This window comes from Apteryx rowi, unplaced genomic scaffold (genome assembly GCF_003343035.1).
Source record: "Apteryx rowi isolate R43461 unplaced genomic scaffold, aptRow1 scaffold_474, whole genome shotgun sequence".
Lineage (NCBI taxonomy): Eukaryota > Metazoa > Chordata > Aves > Apterygiformes > Apterygidae > Apteryx > Apteryx rowi.
In genome coordinates, this window is record NW_020450732.1 from 50,158 (window position 1) to 67,823 (window position 17,666).

Below are 17,666 nucleotides of genomic sequence, written 5' to 3' on the forward strand. Positions count from 1 at the left end.
ACAACATCTGCATAGCTTCAGTAAACATAATTTTGGAAAAGATGCAATTCCAATTAAAAGAATATTAAATGTACCACATCACTAAATTGGTAGTTAATAGTAGAATTAGTTTGAGAGTTATTATAGCATCACAGGAATAGTGACAGATTACGTTTTGAATGGTTATCAACTTCAATATTTTTTCAACTTCAACTTTTTAAAGATTTGTTTTAGCAGAAATTTATCAGCGTTAAGCAAGTTGTTACAAGATATGTTTTAGAAAAAAAAGAAAATAACATTCCATTCACTTTGATAGTGGGAGCCATCAGAAAATCACATATAAGCAAAGGATGAAAGTGGCCTGAACAGTTTAACTCCCTTAACATTTTACACATGTAATGAGTCCTTCCTCCAAAAGAAGGAAAAGTAGAAGAAATTTTGCATCTTGCTTTTTGTGATTTTTGTTTCTAACTGTAAGCTTGCTTTGGACATACCCTGACAGAAAAAGCAAATTTTGATATGGAAAAATTTTGATATGGAAAAAGCAAATTTTTATATGGAAGAAGAAACATTAACGGAAGAAAGGAAAAAAAAAGATGAAAGAAAGTTTAAAAACTGTCTTCTGATCAGCTAGAGTACACTCTTTTTTATTTATCCTTATAATACAATTTTAACTCACAAGGATAAGAAACGATGATCCAACAACCTTTGAAGATTTGAATGCATAAACATACATAAAGAGTATAGCAAATACAATGTGGAGAAGTCAGCAATAAAATGTTCCTTTAACCAGTTAAATTAGTTTGTGCAGTGAACACATTAAAGAGGAAACACACCAAAGAATATAGAATATACATATCTCTCGAAATTCAAACTAGCCAATTCTTTAGTGAACTGGAGGAATTCCATTCCAAATGCTAATATAATAAATTAAAGACAACATGCAGGCACTGGTCAAGGTACGACACCAAGTTTTATTAAGAGAGCTTACATGCATTCACTAGGTCTAAATGTATTTATGGAATTTATGGAAGGACACAGTCTGAAGGTGCTTAACATTTGACAGAAAAATAATTTGACGTTAATTGAATGTAAAACAATCCTAACACTTTACATATAATACTTATTTTGCTTATTACTTTTCCTCATATTTGCTTAATTCAATTGTGTTCTGAGAACAATGATCAAGTTTTCTTATTTATGCTGATAGTTATAGATTACAGGATTCTGTTAAAACAGCACATAATCGGCCAATTAGAATGACTAAGATTAGTATTGATATTTAGAGTAATTCATAAATGGTTTTGTTTTAATGAAGTCTTCTTCACTTTTCATGTACCAAATAGTTTCAACTTTTGATGGAAAAAAAMCCCCAATTAATTGGAACTTGAAAATTCCCCTGTGAATGAAGTAGGAGCAAGGAGCATTAAGTGATCTATGTCAGTGGGGATATGTAATTCCATCAGTATGGCATGTGTAACAACATGATCAAAAAAAGATGCACAGTATTGTTTTTCAAGTTTGAAAAACTCTAACTCCTTCAGGAAATTACTGAATGTAAATGGCATTGCCTTTATTACCTCTAATTCCACAGACCATGCTCTCTTTTCATTTACCACTGAATTTGAACGTGGAAAATAGCCTTTGATTCAATTAACCTTTCTTTTTGTGATCATTATATCATTCAGCTGTGTCAACTGGAACATACAATCACTATGACAGCTATGATAGCTGAATCTGTGATAGCTAAGTTTAGACAGATTCTACCTCTGAGAAGCTGCATGATAGAAAAAATATGGTAGGTTGATTTTCCTCTCTTTTTCTTTTTTCTTTTTTTTTTTTTCACTCTAAAATGACAAATGAAAGCTCTATCAAGGTAAACCTACTCTTCTGGCTTCACGTCTGGAATTTCCTGGCCTTCAGGCAAAAGGAAAATGAAAGAGGTGTATTTCTCATAATTATCTCTATTCCGGTGTTCTGTGGGCTAGACTAGTGATTCAATACCAGACACCCTGATTTTTTCTGCTCCAGAACTACCACAGGTATCTCCATACCTTCCAGCTATCTCTATAGGAGTTCCAGCCTGCCTCTAAATCATCTGTGCTTTTTGTACAGCAGAAACCGTAAAGGATTTGCCTGTATTTTTTTTTTTAATTTTAGGGCATTTATGCAATGATACAATCTGATACGACTATATCCAGTGTTTTGCTAGACCTAGAGATTTGGCTGACCTGAGTCTAAACACAAGAGGACTGTACGAGGCACCTAGTAAACAGTGTATGTGTACATTGATTTGTAACTGGTCACTGCAACCTTCACTGCAGCAACATTTTAAATTACTTTTGCTTTTGCTCACAGAAAGATAACCACAACTCCTGTGATCTCTATTGATTGTGATGCAGTGAATAATAATCTTCCATAGTCCACTACAAACTCAGCCAAGGAAATGAAAATAGAACATACTCTAGAATAATTCATTTTTTTAGCCAAGATACAGCACTGATCAGTGCATCCAAACCAGACATGTGCTTTTCTTTTATAGGTGTGTAGCTGAATGTGCTTCATATTTTCCAATATCTCACTGCAGTGAAGAAGATGGATAAAAGTGTTTTATACGGATACTAATTTAGTCCATTTCTTACACTTACCTTAACAATACAGAGACCATCCTCTGGCTCTGTGACTACACTGCTTACTGGAAAGAGCCCCTGTCCCAGGCTGCCACCTATACTAGATACAGTTCTGGGAGAATGCTTGCCAGTGCATAACAAAACCACAGACTGTAAGTCTTTGAGGTAGAAAAGCACTTCATCTAATCTTTTGCTGATTACTCCATCCGGTGTGGTGTCTTGAACATCTTTTGAGATGCTATATGCCGAATGCCAGGATATCTCCTCATGATAACCATTGAGCTCACAGAATTATTGAAACTCTAGCTGTTTAAACAGTTTGATGACCATTTTACCTTTGCAAGTATCTCTCTTAAGTCTTCTCTACCATTTTGTTGAAAAAGTATTGTCTCTTCCCTTGTCAGGAGGCTATATTTCACAAAATGTTTTAAGATTTGCCACTCAAAACTATTAAAATAGAAGAATCAGCTTGAATATTTGCCCTACTTCTTGGAGAGTCCATCAGCTACCAATTAACTAGCTCGGGTATTCTCATATTAGTAGACAGGGTTATCTCAGCTGTAGCTAACGTAATAGGATTGTTACAGATTTATCTTGTACGACCACTGAATGTGTACAGTACTTGTGAGGCTACAAAAGGGGGGCTGCAAAATTGTCACTACTTGGAATGGATACAATTGGCCCATTAAAAATTAAAACAATGTAAAAGAGAGAGAAAATTAAATGAAACATATAGATACTGGTGCTTATCCATTACTTCCAGCTATCAGTTGCTGACCTAGCACTGAGGATCCACTATGTGATGGCCTGAGCTCACTTCTCTTTCTGGAAAGAAGTGAAGTGAAGCAGACAGAAACCTGATATGATGACCTCCAAAGGGATCGGACAGCCCATGAGCATGCTAAAAGTTTCTTACAGCTGGTCAGCCCAAAGCCTGAAAGAGGGTGTGCTAGAGATTATGAAGGGAAATGCCATTTCTATGGCATTTCCATGCTGATTTCACTGCCATGTGCTATTTTAGTTCCGTTTACGCAGATCTTCATGGTTCTATGAAGGCATGATATTCAGTACCAGTATTGATGTAAATCTAATATATACTTTTCTCTTTTTAATAGGGAATTTCTTAAAGAAGAAATAACAGTTCTCAGAATTCTGCAGAACAGAATTCCTTTAGAGCTTCTGAGAATGCCTGAGCTCCTCTCTGCTTTGTCTTTAGACCTCCTCACACTTTCTCAGAGCACTTATAGTTGAAAACATTTAACATCAAAATTTCTAGTGAAAAAGTCGTTGATTCTATTGACATTGTTGCCAATTTTGGGAATGTCAGAAGTAGTGTGGAGTCATGGTTGTCAATTCTGAAGTAACTTCTGGCAAGTGGCAATTTTAATAGTTGCCCTTCTTTCTTCCTCCTTTCTGCTTATGAGGAAATAAGTACTGACAGGAAACCTTTTCAGTGTTCTTGGCTGTTATTTGCTTTCTTTGGGTCTGTGGTGATCTATATCTATTACCTCAGCAGATGCCCCATCTGCCAAACAACCACAGCCTCAAAGAAAGGTATTAACACACTAAGCGCTTACCTAGCGCGTGATTTCCTGACAGGTGGAATAAACATCAACTATGTTTATCGACAAGCAGGATTAAAACATCTGAGATAAAGCCAGTTTTAAAATCAGTGGGTTTAGTCATCACGTTGTCACCATGACATACCTTACCCATAGGGTGTAAGGGTAAAAATATGCTCTCCTCCTAGTCTCTTCATTATTTATACTAAACGAAAAACAATTCAAGGAGAAGAGAAAACCTGAAAGGTTTGTTACTGAAAACAAGTTTGGAAAAAAAAAAAAAAAAAAAAAGCAGCATTTCAGACACCATTAATTGCTACTGACTGCTGCTATCATACCACACTTAATGCCTTCATGCAGGGGAAGAAGGGATATTGCATAACTTAAATTTTCTGCTTCACAGCTTAAATTTTCTCCTGTGAATATTGATCCTGTGCCCACTGCCATTTTCACATAGTCATGGTGGGATCTACACTGACAGAAGATCAGTCCATGCTGACGAACACTCTTAAATGAGAATACTGTGATAATATCCATAACTGGAAAACAGCATGAACTTGTTAAAAATATTTTGTCCTATCTTCCATTTTTTCATTCAGAGTAAGAGATGAAAGATACTGCAGGACTTGTCAGCTGTGCATCCAGGCCAATGAGTGAGATCAACTATCTTTTCAAATATTCTTGAAAAGAAAGAAGTTATTTTAAAACTGAGTCTATAGTCTTCCAGTGCTTCTTTTCACTTCTGAGAGTGCATAAAAAAGTGTTAAAAAAGCTTTATTATATTTTTGTATTTTATTTTTAAATGTGATTTCCAGAAATATTCTCTATTACATTTCTTTTGAAGAGCTAGTGTAAAAACAGTATCTCTCACAAAGACTAAATCTAACTTATGTGAAAAAAGAGTCATTCATTTGTACTTAGTTAAGAATACAACATTATTTTATCATTTGGTCAGTCCTTGATGCATAGATATGACATAGGAAGAGAAGATGAAACTCTTGTATTATTGTAACTTGGGTGACAGATTTATCACTCCATTTTCATATTTTCTATCAATAGCATTTGTTTAATTTTACATTTAACTTGTGTATGTACTCTCTACTACCAAACTCAGTATTTGTTTAACTGGAATTATTCTCTCACAATCTACTTTATAAATACACACTCCAAAACCTTGTAAGTTTGGACTGAGATTTTTAAACAAAACAGTAACTGCTTGTAAACTATTTTACACCACATTTCTGAAGAGCAATCTGAAAATATGTTTTTGGCACAGTATTTCTTGCTAATTAAAGAATAAAACGTCATTAGTAAGGTATTCAATTGAGTAATAAATCCTGATGGCATCAGTACTTACCTTCACACACAGGTTGTGTACCTGACCAAGAACCATTAAGTAGGCATGTTCGTTCTGCAGATCCTCTCAGCTGATAACCCATTTCACATGAGAAACGTAGAAGACTTTTTATTTTGAACTCATCCCCAAGTCTAGACCCATGAGCTGGTATGCCTGGATCATCACAATAGCCAGGATTATTTCCTGTAAAGCACGACACAGAAGAATTATTGGCAGAGAAGTTATGTTTAACTATAGTGGTAGTAAGGATTCTCTCTTGCAAACACTACTACTAGCTGGATTGTTTCTTTTATAATTAATCACTTTTCTTCCAGTGTGTGGGAGTGAAGCCAAAGCCAAAAATAAAAATAACATGTCTTTTTAGTCTACTTTTTACCTCAAGTCTAAACAGAGCATAGAATATGAAACAAATGAAAAATAAAATATAACTATTAGCACAGGAAGCACCCCTATCACTTTTTATCAGTCCAACAAATTTATTAGTTATCTTTTTGGTATAAATAACATTTTCTACACATTGCATTTTATTGTTCAACTCTGCTACTAGTAATAACTTCTTAGGAAGTTATTACAAATATACTTTTTAGGAAACGTATATGTAATTCTCTTCACTCTTGCTGTTATTTCATTTTTGTTATTAGAAGTTTACTTGAAATACATATACCGACAGCCAAGATTAAATGGTACCTGGCCCCTTGTGTCTATTAAGAAAGGAAAGGGCTCCTCACTTTTTTCCTTATCCTTTAAGCTCCTGTGCAAATATTGGTTGCTGTCTTAATGTACAAAGGAGGTGCTGCAAAAAAGACCTCTCAAACATGTCCTGGTAGTTCTGATGACCCAGTCAGTAGCCTTATTAGATAAAGCTGCTACAGGAAGTGCTGCCCAAGATGGCCAAGGAGGTATGGTTTCAATATGAATTAAAATGCACCCTGCAATCTCTGCATCAGCTCTACCATTCAGGCCACGAAACAGAGTCCAATTATGGTCCTAAATGAATAATAAAAGATGAAAGTATGAGAAGTTATTGTAACAGTCACACTGTGTAACTGTTTGTGAAGAATAAGCTGGATTGTCTCACTATCAGCAATGTATTATAGATTTTGACGTAAAATTGTATCTCTGCTAAATCTCTCTGTGTCTGAACTGTGGTTCATAACAATCCACAGAAAATTTTCTATTTTGAAAACCTTTGCTCTCCATTTTTAAGAATGATATCTCTAGACTGAATTTCTATTAAAAACTTTTCTTTTCAAAATATGTCTAAATAATTCCATCCGACGAACTCTATATGTTCTTATATATGTTTTCTTCATCATAGATGCACAGGACAAAATCTTGAACCCAGTAAAAACAAAAGCAAAACAGTTGAGAAAACTCAAATTAAGAATCTCTTATTTTAGAAACAAAAAATTGTATTTGGTCAGAAAGGATGACTATAGAGTGTGCAGCATAAGGTTTTCAGTGTATCAAGTTTGAGACAGACATTTTGGATACAACTACACTGTCTAAAAAAAGGAGACCAAGAAGCAATTCCTGATTTCAAGGCTAACTTGCGGTCCCTTGTGGAACTTAGGTTTCCTTGTCTAAATCTATGCTTGTAAACAGTGCGAATGTCTTGAGGCCAGCAGGTACATTCTGTTTACATTCATACTATTACACTCTGTCTCCAGAACAGCTTGGCTCCATCCAAAGTGCTCACTGAGAATGGTCTCCAGTACATGCTGACTCACAAACTATCTGGGAATTGTTTGAGAGTGCTAGCTGAGATGGGTGAAAACCATTCCAGGGACTGTGCCAACAGCATAATGGTCAAGGGGATCAAGTACTAGTGCCCATGATCTATGCTCTGATGCTGCTTAATCTGCAGTTCAGATGTTGTCTCTGAATGATATTTGTTTTTCCATACCCCCCAAGACAGTATTATTTCACAAGTATTTTCTCTGCTTAAAATGTGTGAGATAACATGAGGGCTGTGATCCATGCTACCACAGTGGTGTTTTTATAGCATGAAACTGAGAGTATGTGGCACATACTTTGAGATGTGGCATGTGAGCCTGTGGGGATGCTTGTGAATGCAAAGCCTGCAGGGACTGTGCAGAGAATAAGGATCTATGATTCTAAAATCATGATGATGTCCCATTTCCCTATGGATGCAGTCCCTGGAGGGAATTATCCCAGATCTGGTCATTACCAGACTTTTTTCTTGGACAAAGCTAGTTTTGTGTTGGAGAAAGTCAAGCAGAGCCATGCAAGCTTACAGGCAATCAATACAGACAAAGAGAGTTCTACTGCTGTCTACATCTAGACCCTTTTTTATGTAGCAGTGTAGATGATAACATATCCATTACTGAAAAATGGATGTATGAGTCATCCTAAACAAGACTCTTACTCAGTTAAATATTGAACACTCCCAGCTATCAGTTAGTTCAGAGGATACAAGCGTCTATCACTTTGTCTTTCACTGCATCAGGTCCCAGCTGATAACAAACCCTGAGACCATATTTACACTATCATGCATTCAGATATATATTAATATAAACTGCAGAAATAAAGCCACTGCAGAAAATTATTACAGGGTTTCAAGCATTATATTGGGACTTTTTCGCATATCCCTCCAGTATAAACCCAATTAGAAGTCTTAGTTGTCCTGGGCCCAATAATTCTTTCACTGACATAATGAATACAAATAATTCATACTGTTTTTTAATGGAGTCAGCTCCTGTGTACTTAAATGGGAAGTATAGTTATTTTTAAAATTCCAAATGCCTTAAAGAATGAGACACCTTTTTAGTTTTTTTTTCTTTTTAATTAAACTAACAGAGATAACTTTCTCCTTTTCCTAGAGAATCCCCCTGCTCCCAAGATGATGTCAGACCAAACTCAAACTTAGAAAGTTAAATTCTGCATCAGTAACAACATTTTAGTTACACTAGATGTTTTTTCCCATGAGAGGAGATGACGACAGGAGTCTTCCAGGGTTTAAAAATCTATGAGTCAATAAAAATACTATGCTATTGAGGCCTGGTATCTGAAGAGCTTCAGTTGCTAGTAATTAAAATTTCTTTCCATTGGAATCAGAATTTTCCCTTCTGGTAGGATATGTTGGGTAACAGGACAGATTGAGTAAAAGCAGTAGAGGGCTCTGACATTTAGAATTTAAAGTCTTGGTGCAATCTCAGACGCGGCATCTTTATACTGGATAAAAAAGTGAAAATGACATAAACATGAACTCAGAATAAGCAAGGAGAGGACAATTCTGTGTGGATATTATCCATGATTTTCCTGCAAAGATTCCCTTTAAAGTCCAGGCACAGAGACCATGATGGCAGTGAGTTCTAGAGCCCTGAGAAGGCTCTTAAGTAATGTAGAACCAAGAGAGGGTAAACAGAAATAAAACCTTAGTGACTTAAATTGACTTCCTTTCCTCATGCTTCAAGTTCTGCTCTGCATCTTTACTGAATCATTTTATGAATGGACCATTATCCATGAACTCTTATGTTGAGCTTTTTCACAGAAGCACTGAATTTAAATATCTTACAGCTATTTAAATTAATGACTCAATTTAAATTAATGAGTCAAGTAACCCTGCCACACACCCCAATTGATCTGAAAATCTCAGTTTATATATGTACAAGAACTAATTTATGGATGTTTAGGAATACAAAGCATGCCACAATGAATCAGATGAGTCTGACAGTGGGCACGCCCAATGACTTAGAGGAAGATAGAAGATTCTATGGGACAATTCTCTTCCTCATTTTGTCAGGTATTTGTTTTCTTATACTCTGAAGCATGCAGGCTTGTATCCCTTATAATAAAGCTTCTTATTAATGTACAGCAGATAGCCTTACTAGCCAGTTCTCATCTAAGCTCTAGACTTCAGCAAAACCATATGTTTTACAACTCCTTTTAAATTTGCATAGTCAGCCTGGGCAGGAATAAACTAATCCTGCACTTCCTGAGAACACTGCAGAGATTTCTGATATTTGCCATATGACACTAATAAAGAATATTCCTGTAAGTGAGAAGAAGGAAAGCATATAATGTAAGCAGCTTACCAGCTAGTACCTTTGCTGTGGTGTTTTTTCATCAACATTTTTATATGTGGCAACCTTTGCTTACACAAAGCAATGTTCATACAAATAAAACAATAAATGCAAACATGTAAAGCAGAACTGTACCAGTGTTTAAATGCTATTTTGTGGTATCTATTCACTGCAGTATCCCATTATAGTACCTAAATAAAGAGCAAGGTTAGCAAAGTAATGACAAAGTGAACGAGGGAAAATGCATTAGAGCATTTCAGTAAATGGCTAAAAATCAGCTGAGTGGCTATTGGTGAAATTAAAACACACCTGGAGAAGAAACAAATCACAGATTTATCTGGAGTTAAAAATTGCTCAAGAACAGCCTTATTCATTTAATTATACGGTCACACTCAGTTGACGGTTGGTATTACTACCTGAACAGTGAGGGAGAGTTCCACTCCAGTGGCTATCTTCTTGGCACTCCCTAGTAGAATTTCCCATGAGACTTCGACCCGCTGTGCAAGAATAGCGAACTATGGAGCCGTACGTAAATTTGTCTCCTGTAAGAACTGCATTGGCAGGTACTCCAGGATGTCCACAAGAAATGGCTAAGAAAGAAAAGAGCACAATATGTTGCAGTGTTTTCATGTCACAGAAAAAGCCTGTTAAAACCTTTAAATACGAGGTTAGTTCCACACAAAATAAACTTCTGGCTGGATTTCTTCTCCTTCGTATTTTTAGTTTTGGTGTCACTATAGATAATTTACTGGTCACTTTTAAGAGTAGAGACAAAAATTACCTGTAAAACTAACCATTCCAGTTTAGCCTTCACTTGTAATATACAGAGATCTCTTTCCTCATTCACTTCCACTCACTCTCCTCTTACAAACTGTACACACAATTTCTTTTAAGGTATGGAAAGGATAAACAAAACTGAGGTAATGTTGCAATGTGCTTTCATATTACAGATACAATAATGATAAGTAGATTCATTGTACCTATACAATAACTACAAGCAATTTAGGCAGGCATAGAGAAATAAAAAATTAAACCTGTAGTATTATCACAGCAGTGTGTTGAGCTAAAGTGAGCAACAGGAAAAGGAATTACTGATCATTTTGGTGAATTATGAATCATATTTAAGTTTATGTTAATGTATGCATTTTGCTGGTGAAAAATTTTCCATAAGCAGTTTTGGTACAGAATAACTTGCAAGCAAGCAGTTCCGATCTGTCATATGAGGAAGCATAAGTCATTTTAATGTGTACTAGAAATCATATTTTGAATGCTTTTAGTGTAAGAGTTAGGTAACCCAATGGTAAAGAAAGGCAAAGAAGAGTTTTTACATGACCTTAGGGAATAGTCTTGCAACTTAAACAGGAAAAACAAAATAAACAGATCAGTTGAACTTTATCAGACTGATAAATTACTTTAATACATGATCTATGGGTCATACATTTCTAGAAAAAAAAGCAAATGACTATAAATTATAAACAATTTCTTACGGCTATTACTCTTGACAAGCACCATAATTGTATGCAATACACTGGGTCCCATGATAACATCAAACTGACCACACAATGGACTGCTGCCAAAAGGCATGGTCCTGACCTCTCTTCCACAGCTGTGCGTTTCAGTTGCTTTCCCTGGGCTGGCACAAGATTTCATCAGGCAAAGGGTAAACCAAATCAGGAAACTGATCTGGCTGAACAGTAATTCCACAGAAATAAGCAATGTTTAGTTTTCAGCCAAATCAGTTGCCTTAATGAGCTTGCTGCAGGATCACGCAAATGCTAGTCCTGACACAATTCAGGAAGGAACTGTGGTGGGTAAAGAGGAAGGGAAGGAGGAAGATCGGACTTTTGGGAAGAGAATCACACTTAGGTCATCTTAATGTGGTTGTACAATGGTTTGTAGTGTGCAGCATGAAATTTTCCTGGCTTAAGAAGGTAGAAAGAAGCATCCACTTTAAGCAATGCCACTCACAGGTACTGTCTCACATATAAAAGGACAGTGATTTTCTATTTTTTCACTGTTGAACAAGAATTGTTCATGATAAAAATTTCAAAAAGAACCTTGTGTCCATTTTAGGTTTGAAATTTATCTTACCTGTCTCTCCAAGCATTTTGCCCTACCACTAAAAACAATCTTACACTTGAGCAAAGAAAGGAGATTATCATTGATACCTCTGAAAATTAAATCTCTCTCATTGTACTTGAAAGGATTTTATGTGACTTTATCCATGAACAGATAAACAGATCATTCTCATAGAAAATGCTCTATTCATTTCAGTGAGAGTTTTTCTCAAGGAGAGAAAGCAAAATTTGTCCTGTAGATATTTAGGATTCAGATAATGTTTCAGTCCATCAGCAGCTAATGACTGCTAATCCAATAGGTGATTGAGGAATTTAGGCACCTCCCGGACTTATTTGGAATTCCCAAGACCCCAGTCTCCATCGGTAGTCACCAGAGCAAGCTTAGGACTTCCTATTCTGAGGAGATGGACAACTATGACTTTACTGAAGCTCTGTCTAAAGACAGAAAGACATGTAAATGCTATTAAATTTCCAAAATGCTTGATGCGGAAAGATGGGTAGCTATTTTAGGTGGTTTAGATTCCCCACCCTCTTCTGTTCGTTCCATAAGGAATGTCCCTTCACACTAGAACCCCACTCCTGGAAGTAGGAAGAGATCACAGATAGACAAAACTGGGCCAAGGACTTTCATAACAATTTTGTTAAGATGCAAATCAAGAGGCATAGACTTGGGTCAGTAAAATATTCTTACCAAATGAACATATTTATACAGCTATTTTGTATTTAAAATGTTATATTTTGCCTAACTATTTTGTTACTGAAATCTGAATAAACCTAATTTGCAGATTACAGGTCTGACTGAGAAATACTAGAAGTGCAAACTGTTCTGAAAATCAAAACAAAACTGCTTTAGGTCATGTGGATATTAGACATATAGTAGCAGGAAGAAATAAAGCATCAATCAAAAACAGTGTTTATAAACAGAAACTTTAGCATAGTAGAACTTATTGATCTGATTGATATATAGATATAAATTCATAAAATAAATCATTTAAATACTCACAAATCTGAAAAGCAAAAACATTACAATCATTTGCAAACTGATGCATTTGCAAATTAAAGCATTCTTTAATTTCATTTATTATTTCCTATAATTGCATTGTAATTCAGAATCCTGATGTCAAAAAACTAATGGTGATCAGAGAAGAAAAATATCTGAATAGAAAATGAAAGCCAATTGAATTGTTAGTTTCTAGAGATCTGAAACTCACTGATTTGATTATAGGAACTAACAGAACACTTCCTCCATCTCTGAGGAAAGAAAAAAAGTGATGGAGGAAGGATGAAGTAATATTATGAAATGACCCCTTTGAGCAAAGTTTTCCTACACATCATTTCATAGCCTTTTTTCTCAAATATACACTACAATACAATGTCAGAATGGAATAACTGTGAGATAAGCATTAATGGTCTTAGATTATCAGTCCCAATGATAATATGTAAGTAATGATTTTAAGTTTCCCTAGCTGTTTTCAGATATCATAAAAATACAGAAAATAAGCAAATTAATCTTTATTTTCTAGCACTTCAAGTTATAGGTCCATAGTTCCCTCTAAAATCATTTTTACATTAACAACTAAAAGTTGTATGCCAATTTGCCTGAATGATTTCTCACTGAATTATACAATTTACAATATGTTGCTCATAAAATCCAGTTTTGGCCCCAAAACAAGACTGCATTTTTTCAACTTTTAGTGCCTTTGTGACTAAAAAATCATGCACCATTGTTTAATGTTAATCCAAATGGATGAATACTTACACAAACACTTTGGCAGTGATCTATCCCATAAGCCATTAGCTTTACAGGTCAAAGCAGATGAGCCCAACAGATAAAATCCCTTCTTGCAATGGTATGCCACACTTGTTCCATATTTGAAACTTTCAGGGTAATTCTGCTGTCCATGCCGAATAGCATTTTCCACAAAGCCAGGATCAGAACAGTTTACCACTGTAAGACAAACAGAGTGTTCTTTGCCAACCCATAACAGGAACATCAAAAACAAAGTTGAACAGTGAATTTTTTGTTACTTCACTAGCAGCTCCTAACAGTGGTACATTTCACTTCAAGTCTTCGATTTTAACTTGATTTTAGTAATAAGTATCAGATATTTTCCCTCCAAAGCCTTTTTGCTTCAAAAAAAATATTATGATCTTACTCCAGTTCCTACCCCACTCTTGGAAGTGCAAATGGTTGGAAGCGAAACGAGAACTTGGAGGAATTTTTAATTTTTTTCTTGGTCAGTTTAGTTTGGCTGTCTATTTAATTTTAATGAGAGGAAAGCAAAATGAAAATCAAACCACTACACAGTTTAAATAACACTTAAATATTTTATTTTTAAATTTCCTGTAATGAGAAAAATACCTTCTAACAGTAACAAGAGCATTTTCTGTTATAAATCTGTAAAAGAAAATAAAGGGATAATGATGAAAAATGAAATATTTAATTGTGAGGAGTGACTGAGCAAATACATCAAAAAGCATGGAGTTATTTTTCAGATAGCAGTTAGAAAGCTAACAAATTATGTTTTTTACCATGAACACCTAGTTTTTATATAAGGTATATCCCTCCTCCCAATCCTTCCTTTTACTCCCTGCAGTGAAGACTATGGTTTGTTGGTAGAAGATTGAGATGAGACACTGAGATCTCCATCTCAAACTCTCAGCTTTGCTGTCTATCCATCTGACAGCTGTATGAAAAGTTATTAATGCCACTTCCTCCTCCCCCACCTGCACTCTAAACATAATGATGTACATAAGAAAAGATTCAGAAAATTATTAACATTGTAAGTTACAGATCATCAGACAGTGACAGGAATCTACCCCTTGAGAATATCTAGTTTCCATTAAATATCAATAAAGAAGAAACCTGGGTCTCTTTGAGTGGAGAACATCAGACAGCATCATCATTTTAGAGGTAAGACATAAAGAGTCAGTAATGCACTGCTAAGGATATTTCAAAGTTTTTTTTTTTTTTTACTTCTGAAGCATATTTTTTCAAAAAGTTAAATTTTATCATATACATTATTTAAATGTACTGATTAGCTAATACAATAGAACAAGCTTGCAAATGTTCATTCATTGAAAGAATATTTAATTTAGCCAGCAAAAGAAGTAACAGGTTTTTAAAAAAAGCTTACTGGGAATGGTCCCTCTGCCCATGGTAACCCCTGAACTATGCCCCCCCAAATTCCTTGTGAATGTGGATATGAATGTTCAGGTGAAACACAATTGCCAGAGAACATTCTAATCATTTAGTATAACAAGCAATTAATAAGTTACCATGCCCGGGCAGTGTTTAATTTAAAAATATAGATAATATGTTTAATTCCAAATATAAAAGTGAGTGTTTCATGACCTGTTTGTTCAGCTGAAACCATTGTTCTTCTAAGGTAACATGGTTGTGATCCCCAGTATCACAACACTACAAAACCAGTAGGAAATGGTGATCCATCATCTCACAAATGAATGTCCAARGTTTTATAGGATATTTGTCCTGGTATAGAACTGAACTCATGTTTCTTCTGAGATCTATGTCTGTGCTATAAGTAGTGCACCATTCTGCAATGAATCTGCAGGCTGAGAAGTAACTACAGCAAACTAACACTTTCTTATTCTACTGATAGCTGCCTACTTTAGCAACCATCTTCTTAACTAGCAAAAGCAGCTCTTCTTTTAAATAACATCTAAAAAGGTAAAAATGTATGGAAATTAATTGTTTTTAGTGACAGTATAAAGCCTCTGGAATAAAATAACACAGAACTGTAATAGTTCAAAGGCGAATTAATACCATTTTAGCAGTCCTATTTAAGACTTGTTGGTATTAGAAATCTTGTCCTGATGCAACTAAAACATCTTGCTACACTCGCACAGATCCACAGTACAGGTGCATTTTATATAGCTTGCATTTCATACTACCCACATTAACTCTAACATTATAAATTGGCCATAAGCAGCTTAAATAAGTACATATATGTTTACTGTGAGATTTCATTCATGCACATAACTAAACACAAAATTAATGGAAGTTTTCATGCAGATGCAAATTACTGTTTTTTTTCCCCAAGCTACATGACAAGACTGATATTCATTGTCCACCTAACTCATTTCTTGCAATCTCAAAATTTCTTTCATTTCTTTCTCAAGACTCTCTTCCACTGTACTCTTTGTATTTTTCAGGTGATTTTGTTTTTGTCTGAGCATTTCTCACCCTTTACCTCTTTTCTAGAGCTCCAGATCTTAACTACAAAAGGGTTAAACTCTTAGTACCGTGGCTAAGATAACATGAATGTTCAAAGCCAGTGAAAATAGAAGTAACAACAGTGCTTGTGAAGCCATTGAAGTTAAAAAAATTCCTCATTCATTTTCAACTTAATTTTCATATCATTCATTTTCAGTCATTTTCATCCTACCTAAAAGCTAGTACAGAAACAAAATGGTAGAGAGAAATAAATCTGAAGAGCGAAAATGGTATGTTTGTGGAGGAATGATTTAATTCCTGGAACAACATGCACTACTTTCAAATTGTTTCATCCTCAAGCTTTTGTGATGAAAGCCACAGGAGAGTGTAGGTGGCACTGTAATGCTTAGCCTTTGTTTACCTGTTTGTTTTTTTTTTATCATAAGTGCTTGAAAATGGAAGTATTTGGATATTAAAATATTTCCAACTTTTCTTTTGTTTGTTTTTTTACTCCAAAAGATTTATCAGGTTTGTTTTCATTCAGGGAAGGGAAAAAAAAGCCATTAAAACCATTGATTTTGGTCAATTAAACTCTTTTGGGTTTAAATTTTAAATAATGCATGAAGCTAATTACAGATTTTGCTACCTTAAAAAAGCTTGATTCTTATTTTTTAGTCAAGATAAAATATTGACAATGGCTGAAAAAAGTTTTGAAACAGAGGTCTGAATTTTTTATTCTTAATCATTAGGTCTTTTTCTCATTTTTTATTGTATTCTTTATTTTTAATCATTATATCTCTTTTTTTTTACTCTTTATTAGGAACATGGGCTCTATATTGTTCAGTTAGATCAGATGATAATGAATACTGGGTAGATCTTTGACTCATCCTTATGAGACTGGAAGCTACTCTGTTGTGTTTCCAATGTTTCTGTGTACTAATAACAGCAGGAATTTCTATCTTATCCTATACAATTTCCTAACTTAGAGGGAGTAAGCTATGAAAAGTTGTAATATTATCAGCTCTTTCCATTTTAAAAAATATCGTATGTGTGTATTACGCAGCAGATTCGTGCTATTTTGGTGATCTACAACACTGTTTCAAGGCTGTTGGTCTTCAAGTTACTGACACAGGTACACATAAAACCTCATTCCCATTGAATGATATTTATGAATTTCCAATACCTAGATTTGCAAGAGTGACATTATGCTACATTCATCTTTCACTAATCTTAGGATACAAAGGAGCTTAGTCACCGCCCTTGCTTTCAGCTCCGGCAAGAGGGGGTGATGGTGTTATTATGCTTGTTCAATATCTTTGTATCGAAAGATTGTCTATAAATATGGACTCCTTCCTAGTTTCATGATTGAGACTTTGGGACAGTTTTCCATTGATAAGAAAATATAAGTCTGTCCCACTGTACAGGGTATTCAGGCCATCATATGGATATTCTTCATGCAGGACTAACCAGAGAAARTCACTACCATCTATGCCCAATAAAAAATACAAAAACAGATTTTGCAAAATATACTGGAAAAAAAGAAAAAGAAAAGGGAAAAAATAACCCTAACAAGGAACCATAAGCATTTGGATTTTTTTTTCCTTTCTGAAGGATCTGAAAACCCAAAACATTTAGTTTCACTATGAGAAACAAAGAGAAACTCTTTCATTATACTGTAATTGAATATATGTTGAATAAAATATAAAACTAGCAAGCAACAATAGCAATCTTATCACCAACCATCCCAAAGGCTTAGCTAAAGTTTAAGGAGACTCTTCGTGACAAGTCCTGCCAAAGGTGTATTAAGACCAAACATAAAATCTGCTATTTTTCTTGT

The 17,666-nt window shown here is 34.9% G+C and overlaps 1 protein-coding gene across 1 annotated transcript in view; it reads right to left on the reverse strand.

The window, feature by feature from the left end:
* The window catches only part of LOC112972101 (CUB and sushi domain-containing protein 1), a 579,349-nt gene that overhangs the window by 30,973 nt on the left and 530,710 nt on the right, over positions 1 to 17,666 (reverse strand). The window contains exons 33-35 of the mRNA XM_026078182.1: positions 13,412 to 13,600; positions 9,991 to 10,164; positions 5,529 to 5,711 (exon numbers count right to left, since the gene is read on the reverse strand). Coding sequence (XP_025933967.1) covers positions 5,529 to 5,711; positions 9,991 to 10,164; positions 13,412 to 13,600 — 546 coding nt within the window. The remainder of the gene's footprint in view (positions 1 to 5,528; positions 5,712 to 9,990; positions 10,165 to 13,411; positions 13,601 to 17,666) is intronic.